General features: G+C 41.7%; 1 protein-coding gene across 2 annotated transcripts in view; it reads right to left on the bottom strand.

The window, feature by feature from the left end:
- The window catches only part of WWTR1 (WW domain containing transcription regulator 1), a 146,539-nt gene that overhangs the window by 48,915 nt on the left and 72,862 nt on the right, over positions 1 to 24,762 (bottom strand). For both annotated transcript variants that reach the window (XM_006063117.4, XM_006063116.4), the window contains exon 3: positions 13,762 to 13,898. In XM_006063117.4, the coding sequence (XP_006063179.1) occupies positions 13,762 to 13,898 (137 nt within the window). The remainder of the gene's footprint in view (positions 1 to 13,761; positions 13,899 to 24,762) is intronic.

Below are 24,762 nucleotides of genomic sequence, written 5' to 3'. Positions count from 1 at the left end.
TGTATACAGGCCATTGTGCTGTGATGTTATTTCTCCTGGAGGAAATGGCTACTGCCCAATGGCTTTGAGAACTGACCAGGGTTTGGACAGGGAGAACCCTAACAAAAACAGGTGCTACAAGACTCTGATACCTTACACTCACTGTTCCTCCTAGCCTCATAACCTCCACCCCGGATCCCAACTGTTATTTGTGGACAAAAATACATTGCCTGTCATTTCAATAAACAGAGTGTTGCTTGCCATCAAGCCATCCACCACTGCAGCCGACCCCAACAATGAGCCCTCATGAACACTCCAGAGAGAGAAAAATAGGATACTGACCCTAGATAATTAAGTTGTAAATCAAAGAAATAATTTCAGTGAGTCTAGATTCTTGCACCTTCTCATACATAGAAAAGCACTAAAGTCATTAACTTGAGATTCTGTTTTTTTGTGTGATTAGCAGTAATTTTTTGATGTTTGACTACATATATATATATATATATATATATATATTTGTTTTTTTCCCAGTAAAAACTCCTATATATCCTGACTCCTCCTCTTACCTTTTCTGAACAGTCCCTCACTGCTATCTGAGAGGCGGTTTCCTGGGCAACAGTCCTCAGGAAGGCCCCTGAACATAATTCTCAGCTTTTAGGCTGTACTTTTTTTCAGTTGACACATCACAAGGAAAAAAAAAAAAATTATGTGTGGTGACAGATGTTAATTAGGTTTATTGTCCTGATCATTGCATAACATATCTGCATATTGAATCACTGTGTTGTACACAAGAAACTAATATAATGTTTATGTCAATTACATCTCAATTTTTGTAAGAAAAGACAAAAATCTCATTTTTAAAAAATATAGAGCCTGGAAAGGACAAAGAGGTGTGCTACAGGTCTGGTCTTGCAGAAGAAAAAAGTTCTTATAATACAATTGTGGCTGGCAACAAGATACTGAACTAAAGAATCACAAGTTTTCTTGGGGAGAACTTGGGCTCCCAGAGTTAGCTGACTATAAAGCTTGAGGCCCTGGGGTGAAAGGCCCTCACTTCCCAGGGTCAGAGCAGAAGAAACTGCTCCAGGTTGGCCTTCTTGATTGAAGGAAAAAACTAGACAAGCTAAGAAGGGCAGAGTTGAGACTGGAGAAGGAACTGCCATTAGCAGCTGCCCTGAGCATTCATTTTGCTAGGATGGAATGAGCCAGTTCCACTTGGGAAGAAATAATAATTCCATTCTAATTAATTCAGGCATTATGGCAATTGATAAGAGTAGAAGTAGAATATTTTTCTTTCATTTAAAGCGTAAGTTTGAAGCAACTATATGAAAGCCCCGTGAGCCAGGACTACGTCATCCATATTAAATTCTTTTTTACTTTATTTTTTTCCATCTCTGTAAATATTTAACTCCTGGCAAAATTGAAAACTCACAACTCACTCTTCACTGATGTCTGAGAAATATAATACTGGAAAAGAAAAGGATGAAAATAATACGGAATGAGACACATGACATGTACTGGGAAGCAAACTTCCAATGAAACTTCCATTTATGATTTAGTCAAAAACATATGGATATGCAAGTTGAAAACCAGAGCAAGTGTGAAAGCAAGAGGCCTGGCTAAAAGTACACTTTTTTGTGGCAACTTTAAATCATTATTTCGTGAAAGAAAGTAGCACCCCAAACCAGTTCTTCACAACAAACGGAGCAGGCCTGCAGTAAATTGTCTATTTAGGTAAACAATTACCTGTTTAGTTCGATAAAAGCAAACCACGTTTAAACTGTATTTTTTAAAAGGAATTCTCATACTTTCCTAACAAATTAACATTCCAAAGAAATTTGAAAAAACTGAGGAAATTAAAGGATGGCACAAAAATTTAAGTACAAGAATATTTACTGCATATAATATACTCTATATAAATAATAAAAAATAGAATCAACATTTATATCTCCAGTAAAATAACTGGTAAAATAAGTTATGATAGAATTACACAATGGCAACTATACAGCCATTAACATGATGGCTGTAATGGTGTAAAGGAAGAAATATGCCCCAAGTCCATTCATATACATATTTATACATATATGAGTTAAATGTGGTATAGTCACTAAGTCATGTCTGACTCTTTGCGACCCCATGGAGATTCTCATTAAACAATGAGAATCTAATCCATACCAATCAGAATTACAAAGACTAAAAAGTTTGATAATGAACATTATTGGCCAGAGTAGGAGGAAAGCAACACTTTAATACACCATTGCATACATGTCAAGTTGCTTCAGTCATGTCCGATTCTTTGCAACCCTATGGACCCTAGCCTGCCAGGCTCCTCTGTCCACAGGGATTGTCCAGGCAAGAATACTGGAGTGGGTTGCCGAGCTCTCCTCCAGGAGATTCTCCTGACTCAGGGATCAAACCCAAGTCTTTTATGTCTCCTGCATTGGCGGGGGTCGGGGGTTCTTTACCACTAGCGCCACCTGGGAAGCCCCATTAATGGTAGGAGTATAAATTCATGTCACCATTTTAGAGGAAAAGTGGAACAGCTATTAAAACTTGAAATGCACATAACTTTGGACCCAGGAATTTCACCTCTGCAAAACTGTCCTCCACATAAACAGCATATGGCACAAGGATTTGCATACAGGGATGCACACTGTGGCTTTGTCTACTAATAGCAAACAATTAGCAAAGAACTTAAATATTCAGCATAGAGGACTGGTTGAATAACTATGGTTTGTCTGTAGAGAAGAATATTATTTACTGATAAAAAAGAATAAATACATCTGTAAGTGCCAATTTAGAAAGCTCTCTAATATATGTTAAGTTTTTAAAAAGGCATATCCATCTAAGGACACATACATATACAGAGTATTTCTGAAATACAAATGGCCCTCTGTACCTGTGGTTTCTGCATCTAAGGATGCAACCAATTTGGGATAGAAATGGAACCTGCAGGGCTTCCCTGGTGGCTCAGGAGTAAGGAGTCCTCCTGCTAATAATGCAGAAGACACAAATTCAATCCCTAATCCGGGAAGACCCCACATGCCTCAGAGCAACTAAGCCCATGCGCCACAACTACTGAGCCTGTGCTCTAGAGCCCAAGAGCTGCAGGGACTGAAACCTGGACACCTAGAGCCCCGCTTGCCCCAATGAGAGAAAAGCCCACGTAGCAACAAAGAACCAGCACAGCCAAAAATAAATAAATAAATAAGATTTGTTTTTTAAAAATAAATTTTTAAAAAAGAAATGGAACCTGCAGATGCAGAACCGTGGATATGGAGGGTGGACTGCACTGCACCATTTCATATAAGGGATTTAAGCATCCTCAGATTTTAGCATCTGCAGGGGTCCTGGAACCAACCCCCAACGTACTGAGGAAACCGGTAGCAGTTGTTTCCCTGGGGAGGAGAGAAAGGCTGGGGGTCCTGGTGTGACAGAATCTTACTTCTCTGGAACTCCTTAAAACTACATGAATGTTGTGCCAGGTTTGTGTTACTTTTCCAATAAAAACAGCTAATCAAAAAATATACGTTGAAACAGATGCTCATGATACATTAAGTGAAAAAAGCAGCTACAAAAAAAGAATTAGAGGATTCTCCAACCTCTTTTGTTTACATTTATACTTGAAAAAGAGAAATATGAGACGTTAGTGTGATTTTGAATGATCATATTACAGTATTTTTATTTTCTCATTTTTTGCTGATCAGTACTGTCTATGATGACCAAGTAGTAATTATATAATACAGGAGAAAATAACATTCCTGAATCTTGCTGCCTCAAATATGTTTTAAGACCTCATTTTTCCCTGCTTTACTTCTTCCAGGGAGATCTTCCTCTCTTCGGCACACTTAATGAGAAAAGACCATGAAGGCTTTTGTTTTCCTGGATTCTCTTATGGTATTATCAATATTTTGCTGACTTCATCACAGAGAATTATTCCAAGTCAAGCGTGGCACAACAGCTGTTCCTGACCACCAGCAACTGCAGAACACCCTGGGAATAAATTTAGACTTCCAGAAAGGAAGAAGAAATCAATCTTGCAGTTGATACTGGGTGGGGGAGGTGATGATCACACCCAGGCGGGGTCAACATCACCAGGAGCCCCAAAGAGGAGATCAAAGAAAAAGTGTCCAGATGTCACTCGACACATCAATTTGGAACAAATGGCCAAATGACTACCATCCCAGCATCCCTCTGCCTAAAACTTTAACTGGATGACATTCTCCACAGCAAGGAAGCTCCTGGGGGCAAACTACTGAAAGTCAGCCAGCAGATGTACTAAAACTGTCCAAATTATTTTTAAAATTCTCAACCAAGGCCTGCAGCTTGGTGAAGAGTTTAGAACCCATTAAAAATAAATAAGTAAATAAACGTGGTGCCTACAAAAAAGGGACAAAGGAAAAGCTTGATCTGGCCTTGACCTCCTTCCTAAGAGGATCTGTTCATCTTTGGGGTATGGGGCACCCCCTCTGGAATTTTTCAGGGGCTTCAGCTTGTAGAGGGGGCTTCCCTGGTGGTTCAGATGATAAATAATCTGCTTGTAATGCAAGAGACCTGGATTCAATCCTTGGGTCAGAAAGATCCCCTGGAAAAGGGAATGGCACCCACTCCAGAATTTTTGCCTGGAGAATTCCAATGGATAGAGGGGCCTGGTGGGCTACAGAGGATCACATGGGATCGCAAAGAGACTGCAAAGAGTCGGACACGACTGAGCGACTAACGCTTTCACTTTTAAGCCTGTACAGGCCTCTTTGGTCAGTTCTCAGCTAGTGAAGTTCAAGGTGGGCTTACACACTGATCTTGTGAATCTAGACAACACACTTCAATAATCAGGATGCAGAACAGCAACGTCTCCCCTGGTTTTTGAAATTTCTGGAAAGCGGCTTTGACATTCACATACCAATGCTCACGTGTGCACTGACACCAAGTGCCAAGGAGACAAGTGCCAATGTCACCATAAATGTCTATTTCAGGCAGAAATCCCACTCAGAAGCTGGTGACATAAGTCAGAGAAAGATAAATATTGTCTATTATCATTTATGAGTGGAATCTACAAAGTAAAACAAATGAGTGTATATAACAAAACAAAACCAGACTCACAGACATAGAGAACGAACTAGTGGCTACCAGTGGGGAGAGGGAAGCAGGGAGGGGCAAGATAGGGGGAGGAGATTAAGAGCGGCCACAAAGATACATCGTACAGCACAGGGAATGAAACCAGTATTTTGTAATAACTATAACTGGAGTATAATCTTTAAAAATTGTGAATCACTATGTTGTACAGCTAAAACTTAAGAGTTCTTTTCAGGTAACTCAAGTTAAAGGCTGGATTTCTGAGTGGGTTTTTGCCAGCTGTTAGCCTCCCATCTCTGTGCTAAGGCACACAGTTCTGTGGCTGTTCCTATACTTGGCTGATGACCAGAGGCATCTGAGCACTTGAAAACAGCGCCCATTCCCAGACCCCACCCTACACGGTCCAAGGCAGGATTTCCCAGGGGTGGGGTCCAGGCGGGCTTCCTCCCAGCAGCTGCCCGTGATTCTTCTTTGGGGAGCAATCCACACGACTACTGGACTCTGAAGTTGTGTGTTTAACAAATGCCCCAAGGAATCCTACCCAGCTAGGCCCCACTTAAAGAAACACTAATCTTAAGAGACTAGGGAACGACTTGTTTGGCACAAATAGACTCAGCTGCAGAGAAGCTTAACAATTCATGGTTTTGTCTAAACTGCACACGGAGCCTAGCGTTTTCTTCCCTACACCCCAACCTCCTCTCACAATAAAAAACTCAAGGCTTCTCTGGTGACTCACGGTAAAGAATCTGCCTGTAATACAGGAGACACAGGTTTGATCCCTGGGTCGGGAAGATTCCCTGGAGTGGGAAATGGCAAACCCACTCCAGTATTCTTGCCTGGAGTATTCTATGGATGGAGGAGCCCGTAGTCTACTGTCCATGGGGTCGCAAAGAGTCAGACACTAATGAGTGATTAACACTTTCACCAACCAAATGGTTCTCCTTTTTTTTTTTGGCTATTAAAAAACGAATATTACTATATTTAAAAGAAAATTAAGGAGACCACCCCTGATTCAAAAGCCTTATTATAATCTCTATCAACAGCTAAAAACACATAATTGATTCACCCAATACACTTATTCTACAAAATGGTGCACCTGTGATGCATAATGCACTTGGCCATGGGCTAGAAATACACAGGTTGAGAGCAGCGTCTCATGGGAAAAGAAAATCTCAACAAAGTCTTTTTTAAGAAACAAAATTATAATCATAGTATAAACAATTTTGCCTACTTTATCAAATTAGACTGATAAAATAAAACAGTTTTCCATGTGCTATGTAGTCCTATGACAATTGTGTCAGTGGCTACAAATATATTTATTTTCATACTGCAAGCATTTAATGTCAGTGGTATCTGATACACAACATATTTTTGTATAGTCTTCCAAATAGTTCACCTAGCAACTATTTCAGAATTTTACCTTGGAGAATATTTCTTAGCAAAACTGTGGCATCAAACATTTTCAATGGCTCTTGAGACTTCTTATCAAAGAGTCTTACTTTATCTTACCTACATTTCTAAATTTGGAGTGATAAAACCTATTAATACAAGTCTTCATCATGTCACCTTAATGCAAGCATATGAATGAATACTGATATAGATGAGAGATTTAAGAAAACACAAGGTTCATTTCTTTATATACTACTGTGTGCATGCATGCTAAGTCTCTTCAGTCACATCTGACTCTTTGCGACCCTATGGACGTAGCCTGCCAGGCTCCTCTGTCCATGGGATTCTCCAGGCAATAATGCTGGAGTGGGTTGCCATGCCCTCCTCCAAGGGATCTTCCAGGCCCAGGGATCAAACCCAAGTGTTTTACGTCACCTACATTGGCAGGCAGGTTCTTTACCACTAGCACCACCTGGAAAACCCTTATATAACATTACGCCCAGCTTTATTGCATAAGAAGAATTGATCAGTTGACTTTATTATTGGTTTTCAGGCCCCATTTCACTTAATCTTTAAAAGCCTTAGAAGGAAGGAACTGTAATGAATCTCTTTTAGGAAACTCCAAAAGTGCAGTCTACGATAATGTTGATTAAATAGAGTAAATCCTGACAACTCTAAATCTAAGAAAATAGTGTTGATTTTCTGCAGTTTAGAAAATAGTTAAGTTTTTTTTTTTTTAATGTGGGCCTTTTCTCAGTCTTTACTGAATTTGTTACAATATTGCTTCTGTTTTGTGTTTTGGTTAACCAGGGATTGAACCCGCACCCACTACACTGGAAGGCAAAGTCTTAACCACTGGAACGCCAAGAAAGTCCCTGTTCTCTCTTTTTTAAAACCAAGAAAGGGGGGAAAAAAACCAGAACCCCTTCCCCTTTCCCTGTGCCCACCAGTCCTCCATAAAGACCCACTCTGCACCACAGCAATCTTATCAACGCCCCATCACCCCAACTCTCCCCAACAAAGGTGGAGGTTTTCCAGTTTGTCTTTGGATTTGTGTGTGTATGTGTCTGTGCGCATTAGGCTAATTTATGCTGCAGAAACCACAAAGTTCAAAAAGTAGTGAGAACAGAGCTGGAAAAATCACAGTAGCCAGATGTGTCTGCCATAAACTCACTACATAAATTTAATCTGGGGCAGGGGTGGGCGGGGGGAGGGGAACTACTGGAAAAAGACAAAAATAAGATAGCCCACATATAAATCTAACTTCCAGTAAACTTTCAGGACACCTCTCCACATGCTTTCAGCAACACTAGACTGAGGTGTTCCTTAGCTATTTTATTTGCTTTTGGTAAAACGTCTTTAAGTGCCTTTGAACACTTCCTAGAGGGACAGGGGAGCCAACTTTGCAAACTGAGCAGAGACAAGATTTTCCATCTTGTCTTGAAAAGCGTACCCTGCAAAAGTAAGCAAGCAAGGAAACCACACATGTGTTTATAATTTGAAGCACAGATCAAGACAGACCTGGAGGACAGATTCTGGCCTGGTGGATGGCACATCTTCAAAGAGGGAGCGTGTGTGAGAGTGTGTGATATTTTAAAAATTCCTATAGCATTAAAAATACACTCTGGCTGCACTTTACCAGAAGTTTCTGAACTGGCTAGGGCTAGCAGTCTGGTGAAGCTGTTATACAGTCTTTATTTTTCCTGTCCTGTCTGGGAGGATACTGGCACCCCAGGTCGGGGCCTCATTCCAAAAAAAGGTCTGTTAATGTGTGACAGGGACTCAGCACACCATGGTTGATGATCGCTAGGATTATCACAGAAAAGCAAAAATTGCCTGTCACTTTCTCTCCCCCAAAAACATTTGAAAATATGGGAAGATTTTAAGTTACTGCATGATTTCAGTCCTCAGGTGCTGAGAAAGGGCTTCGTAGGTGGCACTAGTGGTAAAGAACCCATCAGCTAATCCTGGAGACATAAGAGACATGGGTTCAATTCCTGCGTCAGGAAGATTCCCTGGAGGAGAGCGTGGCAACCCACTCCAGTATTCTTGCCTGGAGAATCCCCACGGACAGAGGAGCCTGGCGGGCTCCAGTCCATGGGGTCGCAAAGAGTCGGGTATGACTAAAGTGACTTAGTACGCACGCATGCACGTGCTGAGAAATGGGGAAACCTGGACACCAATATACTTGCAGAGGGAGAAGGTTCTTCAGGTAGAGTTCAAGGTGAACCTGCCCTTCAGAAACTCCCTCTGCCCATGAAGGAGCCAGGGCTTGAGCACGTGTCTCTTCATCTTTTCACCATCACTGGCTGGGCTTCAAGATTATTTTCTCAACATGGAAGCAAAGGGTCTAAAAGATCAATGTTTCTAATGCACACACCACAAGCTCTTCCTCCAGCTACACAGGGGCCAGGAAAGTGAGAACAAACCAGGCTGCCAGTTCATAATAATAGTGATAACAATACAGTTCTGGCGGGGGAGGGGGTTGCATTTTTTATGCTATATTAAGTATTGCAAAATATGCAATACCTAAATAATCAAAACTTTTATGGGGAAAAGACTATCATTATCACCAAATTACAAATAAGGGAAATAAGACCCAGGTTAACAAATAAGCAAAAGTAGTAAATGTCTAACCCAAGAGAGAAATTCAGTTCTGACTGCAAGTCTTCCCATTAACCACTTTACCAAAAGGTCCCTGCCCTCCGCCTCACCCCCATCACTGCCGTAACAATCTAACTGATTTCCTTAGTACGTTTCGCTTTCCCCAAGCCCATTGTTTCATGTATTATGATATGGCCTGTGTAGAGTCCTTTTTTTTGTTTGCTTCATTTTCCCCTCCTTCAATAAAACAGAGTAGCTATTAATAGTAATTAATCATACCAATGAACTCACTGAAAAGACATGAAATCCTACCTGGTGTGTGTCACGAAAAAAAAAATCAACTTTCACACGGACAGTAATCTTCCTCCTTCACTGTGTCACGTAAAAGTGAGGATTTCAAACAAGCTGTCAGCCCCCAAGTGATACAGCTTCCACTCAGTGGTAATCTCTGTCTGCTCTTCACTATCTAAAGTTCTCCAAGACCTTCCTTCCTGCTACCATTCACTGGGTATCTCTGGGGACTCAGACTCAAAGGGGATCTATCTGCCCAGACAGAATCAAATTGGATAAAACCTAACAGACAATCCAATTTGGTAAACACGAAAACAAAAATTTCCGTTAAAAATTAGACCAAGCTGGAGAGGGCTATTTGAAATAACCCCTTGAGAGACTATTTTGTTTTACTTTGGCATTTGAAAAGAGAGCAAGGTTAATTACACAACAAATCTGCATCCTGACAAAAGTATGGTCACAAAGTCACTCACCAAATGACTTTCACAAAGTCACTCATTCCAGGATGCCTTTAAGTGATGGGTGTCTTCTCTTGCAATTAAAATATGACTTGATTTACAACCCACGTTTCAGGAATATATCCACTGAAAAAATGAGATATCCACTGACAAAAGCTTCCCTCATAGCTCAGTTGGTAAAGAATCCACCTGAAATGCAGGAGACCCTGGTTCGATTCCCCCAGGGAAGATCCCCTGGAGAAGGAAAAGGCTACCCACTCCAGTATTCTGGCCTGGAGAATTCCATGAACTGTATAGTCCATGGGGTCACAAAGAGTCGGACACAACTGAGCGAAAGTCGTATTTGACTCTTCCGACCCCATGGACTGCAGCCTGCCAGGCTCCTCTGTCCATGGGATTCTCCAGGCCAGAATACTGTAACACCGACTTACTGACTGACAAAAGGTTTCTTGGGCTGGCAGGGAGTGGCGGGAAGGGAGGAGACCTGAAATATTTGCACCAGAGGGCGCTATCCTCACTGAAAGTTAAAAATAGTGTTCCTAATTTAAAGCTGGCAACCCACTCCTGTGTTCTTGCCTGGAGAGTCCCAGGGACGGGGGAGCCTGGTGGGCTTCCGTCTATGGGGTCGCACAGAGTCGGACACGACTGAAGTGACTTAGCCGCAGCAGCACACTAACCAATCTAAAATAAATCTTTCCTGGTTTTTTTTTTTTTGAGAGCTTTTAATTTGAACAATGAAATTGTCCTCAAATATAACATATAATTAAATAAAAAAAAATAAAGCTCTTATTTCCAAAAACACAATGATGATAATATTTCATTATGTGCCAGGCATGGATCTACACACTTTACTTATAAACTCATACAACCTCCTCACACTGTAAATATAATCCTCATTTTACATATGGAGAAACTGAGGCAGAATTAAGCAACTTAACAGAGTCACCAATAGGCAGAGCCAAGACTCCAATTCTGACAGTCTGACTCCCAGGACCATGTCTCTAATCCACAGGAAAACTCAGAATTGCAATATAAGGAGATTTACTGCTGAATATATTTTGCTATGTCACTGATTATAATTGCTCAGTCGTGTCCAACTCTTTGTGACCCCAAAGACTGTGGCCCACCAGGCTTCTCTGTCCATGGAATTCTCCAGACAAGAATACTGAAGTGCATTGCCATTCCCTTCTCCATGGGATCTTCCCAACCCAGGGATCGATCGAACTTGGGTCTCCCACATTGCAGGCAGGTTCTTTACTGTCTGAGCCATCAGGGAAGCCCATATCATAGCTCGAGAAATACATAAATTAGACTAGTAAAGGTACTCATTCTATCACCCGACAGTAATGTTCACTGTATTTTGACATCATTTTCACATGTACCTAAAAACTCACTGGTGAAGGGGACATATGACTTAAGTTCACTTATTTGTCAGATGCATGCCATTGAAAAAACCAAAATTTGAGATTTAAGAAGTAGAAGGAAGAGAAGGATCTTCTCCTCTTAAAAGGTAAAAAGAAAAATTGTGGTTGATAAAACAGACCTAGAAATTTTGAGTTATCTTCAAAATAATGACTTTATATATATGTTTATATACATATACACACTAATAATATAAATAGATATATGTAAACAGATGTATACCTATTACTTTCAAAATAATGAAAACAGAATACCACATGTTAAATCTTAAAAGAAAAAGTAGAAAAATCTGTTCTATTTTTAAAGACTGATAATAGAGAGTATAAACTACAGGCAAAGCTATAGCTTAAAATAAAATACTCTGAGTAAATCATTTATTATTAGGACCATATTGTGACTCTAAATATCCCCAGTCTTTGGAGCTTACTTTGGATTCCCCACTATGTTTCCATTCTTGGGATACATCTGTGATTGTCAAGAGGCTAGGAACACACTCTGTAGCAGGCAAACACTCAAATATTATTGGCAAAATCCCAGAATGTGTGTCTTGAGAAATTCACTGCCCCAATTTATTAGAGATGTGGGGAAAAGTATTTCATTCAGCCACAGGTAAACTTGTTTCAGACATTCCGATTACAATTTCTTTAGATGAACTTTGCCAACAGTTGGGCTTTTAGTGTGTTGGAGGGTGAGGGAGGACCTCACCTGTGCTTTCAGTATTGAGTTTTTAGCATCAAAGTCCTTCTCATCTAGTCCTCTTCCTACTTGTACAATTTTTAAAAATTAAGGGAAGTACATAAATGAGCATAAACAAGGATATTCACTCCAATATTGGGTGCACTTAACAACATACTAAATCCCAACACCCATCAGATGGAGGCTAGTTAAATATTTATATTGGGTAATTAAAAAAAAAAAAAACAAGACAGCTTTGTGTGTACAGATATGAAAGTGGAAAAACCAAGGTGCAGAACAGTGGATATAATGTGCCAGCATTTATGTGAAGAAACATACATAAGACTGGAAACACTGATTGACTCCAGGCAACACAAAGGACTGAGGCATGGTGATCACAGGGAGACTTGCTTTTTGACACCCCTTTGAAAAGAGTTTGAATTTTTTTAACCAGGCCCATGAAAGATCTTTTCCAATGAAGACTGACTACAAAGTTAGCAATAATACTTTAATAATCAGCTTTTAGAACTTTCAGTAAAAATTAAATGGTTAAAGAAACCCTGAAACAGTCTAATGTTACCTAATCTGTGGTTTCTTTGCTATACTCACATCTGCTTTCTACTTGAGCTCTGATATACTGGGGACAAATGACTCATGGGAAGCTTTGGTTTACCACTGCTCATACAAGCACTGGCACCATTTTCCTTGATCTGCCCTTTAGATACGAAACACAACAGAGGCTGTTCCAAGTCGTTTGCCTTTTGTATATATTTTACATCTGCAGGCTTTAAAATGGTAGATCCAGACTTCCTGAAAGAAGGGACAACATATTTACTTGAGAATACTGACTCAGATCTCCTTGAGTCCATACTCACCATGGCTAAGCCACAGTTATAAATGGAGGGTGTCTAGGAAAACTGCTTCCATTTTTATCTGTTCATTCTTGAAAATCCAACAGAGATTCTTTTCATTCTCTAAAATTCTGTTCTGTGTATAAAACGGTATCTGGACATCTGATCTTAAATGGAAACGTCACCTGAAAATGCACTATCTTTTTAAAAACTTTACCTTTTAGGGGCAGGGAAGAATGGCTAACAACAAAAGCTGATTGGTTCTGTTGCAGGAGCATATTCATTCACACCGGACTCTCTCCAGTGGGTGGAATTTTACTTTTTTTGCAATTAGAAACTAATCTCAAGTCTAAAATCACACCTATTCAAAATGAAGTGAAATGTGAACCGTCCTTTCCTAGGGTAGATGTAGGGAGAAGCCACTCGCAGATTATGCAAGGGTTGAATGCGTCCTACAATCAGACCAACCTCAGTTTCAACTCTGGCTCTACTAGCGCACAAGCTGGGACTTTGGGAAAGTTTCTGCATATATAAAATGGGAATGCTATCACTTCTTTTAGGGTTGTTGTGAGAACTGCATGAGATAAGGCAAGAAAATACCTAGTCTGGTATCAGTCGCACATTATGAGGGAGAAGAAAAGGAAGGAAGCAAAGAGATTTGAGGCCAGAATTGTACCCTTTGGTAGTCTTCAGGGACCAAATTCACAGGAAAGGGATAAGTACCCTATTTGCCTTGGTGTGGGTGAAGACAGGAGGCCTAAGTGATTTTTCCAAGAGCTTCAATAAATGTAACTGGAAAGGATGCTGGAGCTGTAGTGTCAAGCTGGATAGCATGTCATGAACCACATAGCCAAGAAGCCAAGAAAGATGGCAAGGTCAGTGAAAGGGTAACACAGCCAAAAGGGAGGAAAAGATACTATCTGGGTATATGAGTAGGCACTAAGGCAACAAAAGCTGCTTCTGAGCTCCGGAGGCCCTTGCTTGAACATCTATTTATCTAGCTCCAAGTCAAAGCTTACCAAGATTCGGCTGAGACACGGCCATGGACCTCTGGGGCGCTGGTGTGGAAGTGGCAGCTGGGTGGAGGTTCATATGATTCAGGGGCTGATTCATCGCCTTCCTAGGGTCTTGCCATGTGGTGATTTTTTCTATGTGACTAAAAGAAGGAAAACAATTATCTCTTTAATTGTTAGCATCATTATCATCATCACCAGTAACAACACAACAGTTAAATGATGCTGGCCTTTCTTCCTTCAGAATCTGCTTACAGGAGGTTGACACATTGTTTCCAGCCAACATCAAGCTTGCCCACTTACCCTCCATCCAAGTTGGGCCATGATATGGGGATTTTGCAGGGGACTCTCTGACAGTAAGTCCATGATTTAGTTGACCAGTTGCCTCCACGTGCAAATGCCCTCTTAAGGGTTTCCTGCCTTACCAAGGATGGACCAGTCCCAGCATACTTCCCGAAGTCCAAGGAGCCTATGTTCTCCAGTCCCCAGTGCTCACTGCCATCCAAGCATTGGGATACCATAGCACAAACTCCTCTTCCAAAGCAGGACCCTGCTCTCCTGCCCATCAGCCCTCCCATACTCTCCCAGCTCATGTAATTGACATAATGAGACACCTCCACCTGGCCCCAGCCAAAGACAGGGCCCTTGAAACCAATCCCATAAACATGACATTACACAGCTCTTACTAAGGGTAAGACACTGTGAGGTCCACAGGAAGCTTATGTTCTACCATGCAAGGTAACAACTGTGTAGCTGGAGAACAGAGTAGCAGGAAATACATGTAGGAAGTGCTAGATTATGGAGACACCCAGATTACCGAGGCATAAAGGCTTCTGGGGAATAAGACATGATTAGACTTTTGGTCATAAACAACACCCAAGCTTTGTTATTAATCTTAGAGAAACCAGAAGGACGTCAGCTTCCACCCAGAGTTTCCAGTATATCTTCAGAAAGATGGATGGGACCTCTAGCTTTCCTACTTCCTTCCAGACCACATCACAAGTCACTCCTGGTGCCTTACAGACCCTGTGTCACTCCATAAACTCAATCTTTTTTGAGAGTTTAGTACATTTTTCTTTTAAAGATAAGCATACTCATTTGGTGCCACAAATCTGTTTTCTGAACTATATCAAAGATCTTTCTGTATTTATCAAAGACAACAAACTTTGATGGCAGAAGCTGAATGTCAGTCCGTTGTTCTAAGCCTTGTAACTAGGTTGCCTCTCCCAAACCAAAGGGCAATGCCAACCCCACATGTTATAGATCCTCCTAGATCCATGTGAAAAAGAGCAACCTCGTTCCTTTTAAACACACCTTACTTTTGAATAGCAATGACTTCCTTTGAATCCTTTGTGTAGAAAACCACTATTCGTATCACTGGGTTTAAACCTAAATCAGTGACTCTCTTGTAATGGAGTTATATTTATCTTTTCTTTTGCTTCCATTTCCTCACATTTGAATACGGCCTCTACTAAAATTCTTCCTCAGATTTCTTCATCCCAGACTAGAAGTTATTGCCATGGACGCTCATTCATTGCCTTGAGTGAAAACTTGGATGTTTTCCCAAGAGGGCCTTTAAAATGAGTATGATTTAAAAGGAAAAGAAAAAAAAGTCAGCTTCCATAAAAGAGGCAAAATGAAATTGAACTGTAGAGTTTCAAGCTATAGGAGTCTTTAAAAAATAATCAAAAATAAATTGGGAGGAATAAAAATAAAAAACTAAAACAATCTTGAGAAGGATGGTGGTGGTCGTGAGGAGACTGAACTAAAAAGATGAAAATCAGCTATCTAAGGATCAAGAAACAACTGTCTTAGTTACACCTTCAAGGTTAACAATAGTAATTCTGTTCAAAGAGTTCATAAAATTCTCTGCAACCTTTGGTCTCGTGGAGACTCAGAGCCAGCTTCAGGGGGTTTGTCATAGTCTTCCAAAAGAGGAACAATTGATGAGGATGTCAAAGTTGAGTAAACTCCCTTCAGCAAAGTAATTAGAGCTAAGAAACCCTTTGACTACCTATTCCTTCGGGATTCCATATCACTAAAACACACGGTAAGCAAGAAATACTTTCCACTGTACCAAAAAAGGAGGCATCCTTCTCTCTTTCATGAACCTTTCTTAGATCCTCTGACACCATGAATATACTGACACTGCCAGAGAATCAGCACGAGCACAGCCCAGAGTGAGAAGCAGTGATATAGTAATCCATACTGTGGTTGCTCAGTTGCTTTAGTCGTGTCCAACTCTTGGCGAGCCTATGGACCACAGCCCGCCAGGCTCCTTTGTCTATGGGATTCTTCAGGCAAGAATACTGGAGTGGGTTGCCACACATTTCTCTTGGGGATCTTTCCAACCCAGGGATCAAACCTGCATCTCTTTAAGTCTCTGCATTGGCAGGTGGGTTCTTTACCACCTGGGACATTTAAGGATACTGTATACACTCAGCTCCCTGTCAGTGATCAGAACAATACAGGAACCAGAATGATGGATTCTCAAATGCCCGTCCCCCATTCACCCTTCACATTCTGAACAAGTGGGCTGGGGCTCTCAAGTCTGCAGAGAGCAGAAAGGCTCACGCCCAAAGTGGTAGAGAAGCCCAGCTTGTCTGAAGACAGCCACTGCGCTGACAGTCTCCATCCCCCGGGAGAGAGGGCAGGGTTTTTCTGGATGGACCCTCTGACCCTCATCCTAAGAGATCTGACCCCAAAGATGCACAACTCAGCCACAGCTTCAAGCCCCAAAACTGCCCCCACAACCGTGTGAGCCTCTTCAGCCCACCCTTCAAACTCCACACCCCGCCAACGCTTTTAAAGGACTTTTGTTCCCAGCGGGTTTGATAATTAAATGTGTCACTCACTGTATTCCCCAAAGACTTGAGTACAAGGGGGAGCCTTTCATACTTAAGCAGCTCTCTTTGCTCTGAAACAACTTTGAGAAGAAGTTCTCTTTGCTCTGAAACAATTCTGAGAAGAAAGCCACTCCACTTTCCAGCCCCTGCACACCAATCGACCGCAGGGCAGTTCTACTCTAAAACTCAGTTTACGTGACATCCAGGGCGACACCTGGTCTGAATGCCAAGAGCAAAGGCATTGCTCTTAAGAATTTAATCCACCACTCATGATTTGGTTTGAAAACTAAATTCATTTAGGTCCCCGCATCCTATTCCCAACCGTAGGATAAACCATCGCTCTTTCATGCTGCTGCCTCATCTCTGCTCCCTCTTCTCAGAGCTACTGAGTCACTTCCTTTCTTGTATTTCTCAGTGCAGAGAAATACTGCACTGTTTGCCAGGACCCGCAGTTTAGCTCAATTAATCTCCACTTCCCTACTACTCCCACCCCTGTCTGACGTCACTCTCTTGCTGAGTCCACTTCAAGCAAATGTCTACGGGGGAAAAAAGGAAAAAAAAAATGATGAAAGAAAGGGAGAAAGAAATGATGAAGGGAAGAAAGAAAATGTCTCTCTGCTGCTTTAAGTCCAATTTCCCTTAAAAATTTACCTATGTAATATTTATATACACTTATATATGTATATTCAACTGCATAATAGTGTATATTCTATGAACACACATTCTATACAGCTTTCATACGAAAACGGAACAGAAGACTTCACTGGTGGTCCAGTGGTTAAGAATCCACCTTCCAATGCAGGGAACAATGGTTCAATCCTTGATCAGGGAACTAAGATTCCACATCCTGTGGGGCAACTAAGTGCCACAATTACACAAGCCCACTCACCACAACAAAGACCCAGCATAGCCCCACTTCCCTAAAAAAAGGAACCAAAAAAGACACCAAAGTATTTAGACTGATATATGCAAGTATCGGTCTGCAATGCAAGAGCCACAGGAGACTCTGATTCGATCTCTGGGTCGGGAAAATCCCCTGGAGGAGGACATGGCAACCCATCTAGTATTCTTGCCTGGACAATTCTATGGGCAGAGGAGCCTGGCGGGCTACAGTCCATGGGGTTGCAGAGTTGGACATGACTGAGCACGCACATGTGTAAGCAAATAATATGCTCACTGGAGATTTGTTTCCCCCTTAATCTAAACTCTTCTATACTTTCCAGTTTTCAACTGTGATAATGTACTGTTTTCATAACCAGTGAAAATAAAACACTTCTGAAGGTGCAAAAAGACAAAAAAGGAAAATGATGCATGAAAATGCAGGTCATAGGTACTAAAAAGTTACTGGAGATAAACTAGAGATTTGGCTCCTATTTTTGAGTGGCCAAAATAGGAAGAGAAATGGATTCAATTACCTGTCTCCATGCTTTTTATAAAGAAAAAAAAGCCAGTCTCTAAGGGAAAGAAAAACTCTTCTTGATACACACTCTCAAACACCCAATTTTCCTGGACTGGGAAAAAAAAAAAAAAAAAGATGTCTGCAGGGATTTCTCATGGAAGCCCAGGGTGGTGGGCAATGAAATGGCACCTGTTACAAAGGTAATGGAATCTTTTCCTCTGCCTTCAGGGGCCCCTTTGACTAAGACTTCCCAGACTCCCTTTCTATAAAGGACAAATACACAACCACACCAGGGTCTGTGAGAGCTTCAGTTCTGAGGACCTGCATGTTTGCCTGGGGGCAAGAAAGGTCAAGCACTTCTCTGAGAAGATATTAGGTTGGAAATGGTAGTTTATGGAAAGCTGCGTTGTGTTAAATAATTTTTCCTTCTAGAATCTGAATGTGTTCTTCAATACAGACACAAGTTGGGAAAGCCATTTTATGTATTAGGAACATTCTGTGTTTGGGGTTAGAATGCCATTGAAATCAGTGGGGGAGGGAAGCAGCATTACGACTCTCCCAATCACCCTCCCCTACAGGCCTGGCCCCTCCCAACAGCCTCCAGGAGATTGTTAATTTAGCTCCTATTTACATGACCTTTCACCTGGATGAGGACAATGGCCTCCAGGCTTCTCTCCCCCAGTCTCTCAGGTTTTCCTTCTGTCCTCCATCCCTTCCCCACCCTTTCTATCTGACAATCCCTTCTCCAACACACTCCAGACTCATCCCTAGAACAGCTGGGTCTGAGGTCCCCACGACCCTTGACATCCTATTGGGAGACAGTGAAGCAACTGTGTCTTCTGGAAAGACCACAGGCTGGGAGTCACACATACCCGAGTTCTTTTGGTTTTTTGTTGTGTTTCTTTGTTTTGGCCACACCTCACAGTCTTGCCTGGAGAATCCCAGGGACGGGGGAGCCTGGTGGGCTGCCGTCTATGGGGTCGCACAGAGTCGGACACGACTGAAGTGACTTAGCAGCAGCAGCAGCACAGCTTGTGGGATATCCAGTTCCCCAACTGGGGATCCAACTCGCACCTTCAGTAGTGAAAGCTCAAGAGTCCTAAGCACTGGATCTCCAGGGGATCCCTACATATGTCTGAACTTTAATACAGCTCAGATCTTGTGTGACCTAAGTGGACAAGCCATTTAACCCATCCTGGTCTCAGCACCCATATCTATGAAACAGGGGTAAAAAAGCCAACAAATGTTCTGGTTCCTTTTCCTGAGGGTGAAAAAACAGTTGTTCTGGGAAACCTGTAATCACCGAGGTCACCTGCCGATTTCATGACCAGTTCACTTCACTTCTCATGCTCACCTCCTTAGCCAGTGAACTCACAGAAGACAGCTTCGGCCTCCAGCCCAAGGCTGGCAACCTTTAGCTCAACAAGCCTGGATTGTATAATTCCTATAGTGCACGTGCACTTGTTAGGCATAAAAATGAAAAGCATTTTATAAATATAAAATCTTGACTGGCAGCAGAACCATGAAAGGCAAAGATAAAATCTTATCTGCTAAAACAGAATCCACCAGCTTCTTATAGCCCAGGAAGAGGCTTGGTGTTTTTTGGATAAATTTACCCCCCAGTTTATGACCTATTACACTAACTTCATGGAAGGAAGCCACACAACAAAGACTTTCTGAAATAGAGAAAGCCTATGTAATACATTTTGTATTGCTGGAAGCATACAAAGATATAAAAATAGTAATGATTATGAGTGTTTAATTTTGAAAGAATCTGGAGTTCAGCAATATAAGCTGTTTGCTCATATATGTGGGCAAAGATTTCATGTGCAAGTATAAGTGTTTGGCCTTTTTACTCTTCCTCCTCTCTTAATATATTACAGAGTTTCACATTAATTGTGTTGGACATTACTCAGGGCTCCCTCAACCAAGCTGTTAGGGCACGACTTAAAAGCAGCTTCTTACTACCATCTAGATAGATGATTATGTGCAAGAGTTAGTCACTCAGTCATGTCTGACTCTTTGCAACACCATGGACTGTAGCCTTCCAGGCTCCTCTGTCCATGGGATTCTCCAGGCAAGAACATTGGAGTGGGTTGCCATTTCCTTCTTGAGGGGATCTGCCTGACCCAAGGATCAAACCCAGGTCTCCTGCATTACAGGCAGATTCTTTATTGTCTGAGCCACCAGAGAAGCCCAGTTATAGACAACCACACCAAGGAGATGGGAGTATAAAGGCTCTAAGTGTTGTGAAAGTGCAAGTGTTAGTTGTTCAGTCCGACTCTGTAACCCCAAGGACTGTAGCCCACCAGGCTCCTCTGACTTGCTCAAAACTCAATTCATATTCAGTGCTTCTTCGCTTCATCCTCCTGCCAATCCCAGTTTCTCTTTAACCTCTCCTTTCATTCTTTTTTTTTTTTTTTTGGAGGGGGGGGTACTAATATTTCTCTTACAATGGAACACAAGCTCTTTTGACTACAGAAAAGGCCCAGTAGAGGCAGAGCAAGGTGCCCTCACATGGTAGGCACTTGAAAAACAATACTCCTGGAACCCCCAGAATTTTCACAAGCCCAACTGAGGGCATAGGTAAAATATGCTGATTTTTAAAAATCAGACATTTAAAGCTCTTTTTTTGACTTAGTAGGCCAATTCACCACCCTCTTAATGTTATAACAAATGTTTATACAGATTGAAGATGATTTGCTTAAAAACTGGTAACTAAAATAGGTTTGCAACTTGCTTGTTGTGAACCCATTCAGTTAAACTCATCAGTGTTAAAAATGAAAACTGAAGCAGACTTGCATGAGGTTGATAATTTCCCAGGCAGGTCTTGCCAAATAAATTGGACCCACTGTCAGCAGAAAACAAATGCTATGCCAATGTTTAATCCTGTACCAGATGGCAAGAAGACTTGCCCAGGACTCACATAAAAATTTGAAAATTTTCCCCAATTAGAATTAAAATACAAATACGTAAAAGCTGTTTCACTTTTTTGTTGTATTTCAGGGATAAATGCTGCCTTTCAATTACATTAAACATGTGGGCAGTGTGTTCTGATTTAAATTTCAAGACCTAGGAAATGACACATCATATCTTACTCACATCTTGCATTTCTTTGAGTGGAGCCTTTTGTCGTGTTTTGCTTTTTTGCCAGTGATACTTGGCTCTTCCGACTGACACCAGAGATGGGTCTTAATCACGAGAACAAAGACAGCTGGCATGCACACTTATAATTCTCCCAGGTTCAGAAACATACACTCTCCAGATAGTTCCTTGTGTTGTTTAGTCTCTCAGTCATGTCCAACATTTTTGCGACCCCATGAACTGTAGCCCACCAGGCTCCACAGTCCGTGGGAATTCCCAGGCAAGAATTTTGGAGTGGGTTGCCATTTCCTTCTCCAGAGGATCTTCCCAACCCAGGAATCAAAGCCACGTCTCCTGCGTCTCCTGTACTGGCAGGCAGATTCTTTACCACTGAGCCACCCAAACCCAGGGAATAGTAGGAGCTGATCACAGTGGAAGCCCCATAGCAGTAGCAGCTCAAAGCCCTCGTCTATAGTAGCAACCCCATCTGATTAGTAGCCATCAGTAAAATTGTTCCCCTCTGTTTAACCCTATCAGTCCAGCTGGATAATAAGGATTTGTCTTTTGAATACATTGACAATTGGAAATAAAGTGCTGGCTCTTCACCTGGCTGAAAAGATGCACAGCTGATGTATTATTTTCTTTCTAAAGCGACCAATCTCCCTCCCAAGTTGTCATCTTTCCTATTGTCAGCCCAGCTGATGATTCTTCGTCCCAAAGCAGCTTTCATTACATTACAATTGGTTATAATTCTTTTTCTGTTCTGCCAAAATCCTAAACATCACCAGCACTTGCTAGTCCAATGCATAAGAATAAAAGATACAAAGAGGTAAAAGTCAAGCTGCAAATGTACCTAGCTGACACATCCATTAGAAAACATTCATATCATTCATAGATTAAGTCCTAAAGCTATAAAAACTGACTCTCTTATGCTATACAATAAAGGTAACTGTTCACATAACAAAAGTGTGTTGGCTGAGAAAGCTCATCCTTCTTTGAAACCACAAGGAATTTATAGTTAAAAGGTTCCAGTCAGATTTTCACTTCAGCAGCTCATCAAACATAGCTGCAGTCTATGACACAGGAATAATAACTCATATATAAGTAGGGGATTTTTTTAGGATCCTCTAATAAAAGATGATACAAGACCAGAAGCATTATTTTGCTGCATGCTTCCGGTCTCTACCATTCCTTGCCAATTCAAAAAATTTCAGAGTTCTCTGGAATTCCAAATGAATGACAGGGACTGTATTTTTAACTACCAGGCTCTAATCCTCGACTTCCATCTCAGCGGTGCCAAGAAGTCTCCACTTGTTGAAATCAGCAGCAGTAGGAGCCGAAGCAGCATGGAAGGTCTTCAGGCACTTCCACCTCAGCCAGCCTCAGGCATCCATCTACACGAATCTGACTTTTCCAAACCTGCTCCATCTGGGCAGAGAGCTGAGTCAGGCAGAGCTGCAGTCAGTCCTGAAGTGCAGAGTGAGCCCACTTGAGGCTGTAATAATCATAGTTACTTCCTGAAGGGGTTTATTTACCAGCATTTATCCCTGGGGTGAGAAAGCTGGGGACACCATGAAGGCGCCACTTCTGGAGAAAGCCTTTTTGGGAAGCCCATGACTCACGGACATGACCCAGAGGTGTGACTCAGTGACCTCACTCCGGAGGGTGAGCTTTTGTGTGAGAGGCACCCCCTCATCCCCGCTGAGGTCCCCAGTGCCATATGACCGGGGCAGACCTGACTTCCTCTGTGCAAACTGAGCCAACTCTTGCTTCACCTCACTTTTTCTATTCCCAAAAAAAAACCCGAGAAGAAAAAGGAATGTGTTTCTGTTTTCTTGTCTGCCTCTGGCCAAGCGCCTAACTTGGGCTATACTGCAATGGTATTATCAACACTGTTTTTTTTTTTGCTTTTCATGTCAGGATCAATAATGGTATTAAAAGATTTATAAACCACATTGTTTCTTGTGTTGAAGCTGAACAACCATGTAAGAGTTTATTTTACCAGGTTTTATTATTTCCAGGCATCAAGTATAACGTAGGTGCTCGGTACCTATTTTCCCACTTTTTCACAAACAAAAATTAGGGATAGTAATGAGGAGACGTGAAGATGAGGATCTTAATGAATGGTGAATTCTAAAATTATCAAAGGAAGTGAAAGGCATTCATCCATTCGGTCATTCAACAAACTGTATTTACCCCAGGACAGTATCTTCCATGAGGATGCAGCCCCAAAAGCAGTTCTGGCAAATGCGGAGTGTGGTGAAAATTACCACTGCAAATCCTTTAAATGGGCCATAATGTACAGTGTGCTAAGCTTTGTGTATATTATAAGGTCTTTCAGTAAGTCCAACACAGCCAGATCTTTCCAGGGTTAGGACATGGTACTATTTCTACAGCCAAGCTCCAGATGAAGTGATGCTGTCCCCAAATACTTATGTTGGGATTTGCTAGGCATGTAGAATTGAATTCATGCCACTTAAATAGACATATGATCCTGAATGCCTGCAGTGTCCTCTCCTCCCTGGCAGGACGTAACAGAAGATGTAACGTGGGACCTGGAAGCTGGCAATCAGGTGGGCAGTGGCAATGAAATAAAGGTTTGGTGTGGAGGGTAAAAAAGCACACACCCTATTTTTATTGTTGCTATAATAGGTCCAGAGCCTAACATTCTATCTCAATAGCTGCATGTTAGATACGCTCCGGTATCAACAGCATCTGACATCTGGGAAGCAGCTTTAATCTCTCAATCAGTTTTTAAAAGAAAAATTTTTTAAGCTACCAAGCTACTTTAAGTGCTCAAATACTTTGAAAATTGTTTTTCCAGGCTCTCCGTGCTCAACGCATGTTTCAACGTGTTGTTTTTCCAGTTGTTCTTAAATGGGACATTGACACGCTGCTTGTTCCAGTGGGGCAAAATGAACTAAATATCACTTGTCCAAGGAAATAGGGCAAAACCTCCAAAAAAACAAGAATTCTTTTGGGTTAATCTAGTCTCTCCTTTATTCATGTGGGGAGAGCCAATTCCTTTTTGGTTTGTTGTTGTTCTTGTTTTTAATTCTGGGAAGAGGATGGGCCACCCTGGTCTTCAGTCACTTTATGCACAAGATACATGGAACTAGAGAAGAGACTGGCATGAGCCCCAACCCTGGTCTGGAGAAAGACTGGAGGTGCTTTTCAGAGCCAGCATCCCATTTTGCAAGAACCGGTTTGGAGGAGCAAAGACAAAAGAAGGGGAGTTGAGTTAGGTTTCCCAGCAGGGAGGGGAGGCCTGGAAGATAATCACCAGGCAGCACTGCTTATGTTTCCTGTAAACCCAGCCCAAAGCGTCTCTTTACGTGTATTTCTTTGCATCTTGGGTTGAAAGCATCACCCAAATGAGGCAGTACCGCAGTGGCTTTGAGCTCTGCAATAACCAGTTAAGAGTTAACTTTACATAGTGTCTCCCAGCCTGAGTTTCCTCCACTGTGAAACAGGCTAAGAACATCCTTTCGTGCGTGAGGCTGTTTTAAATATTTCATCCCATAACAAAACAACCCACACAGTGCCAGACACACCCATGACACTCTATAAATACTAATTCCACTTCTTTCTCTCCTGAAGATCTATCCCAACTTTTTACAAAGATCTGAGGAATTCAAATGCAAAATTGTCAGCAAACACCCTAGGGTACAGTGAAAA

The sequence above is a fragment of the Bubalus bubalis genome, chromosome 1 (genome assembly GCF_019923935.1).
Source record: "Bubalus bubalis isolate 160015118507 breed Murrah chromosome 1, NDDB_SH_1, whole genome shotgun sequence".
Lineage (NCBI taxonomy): Eukaryota > Metazoa > Chordata > Mammalia > Artiodactyla > Bovidae > Bubalus > Bubalus bubalis.
This window is presented reverse-complemented; position numbering and strand designations above follow the sequence as displayed.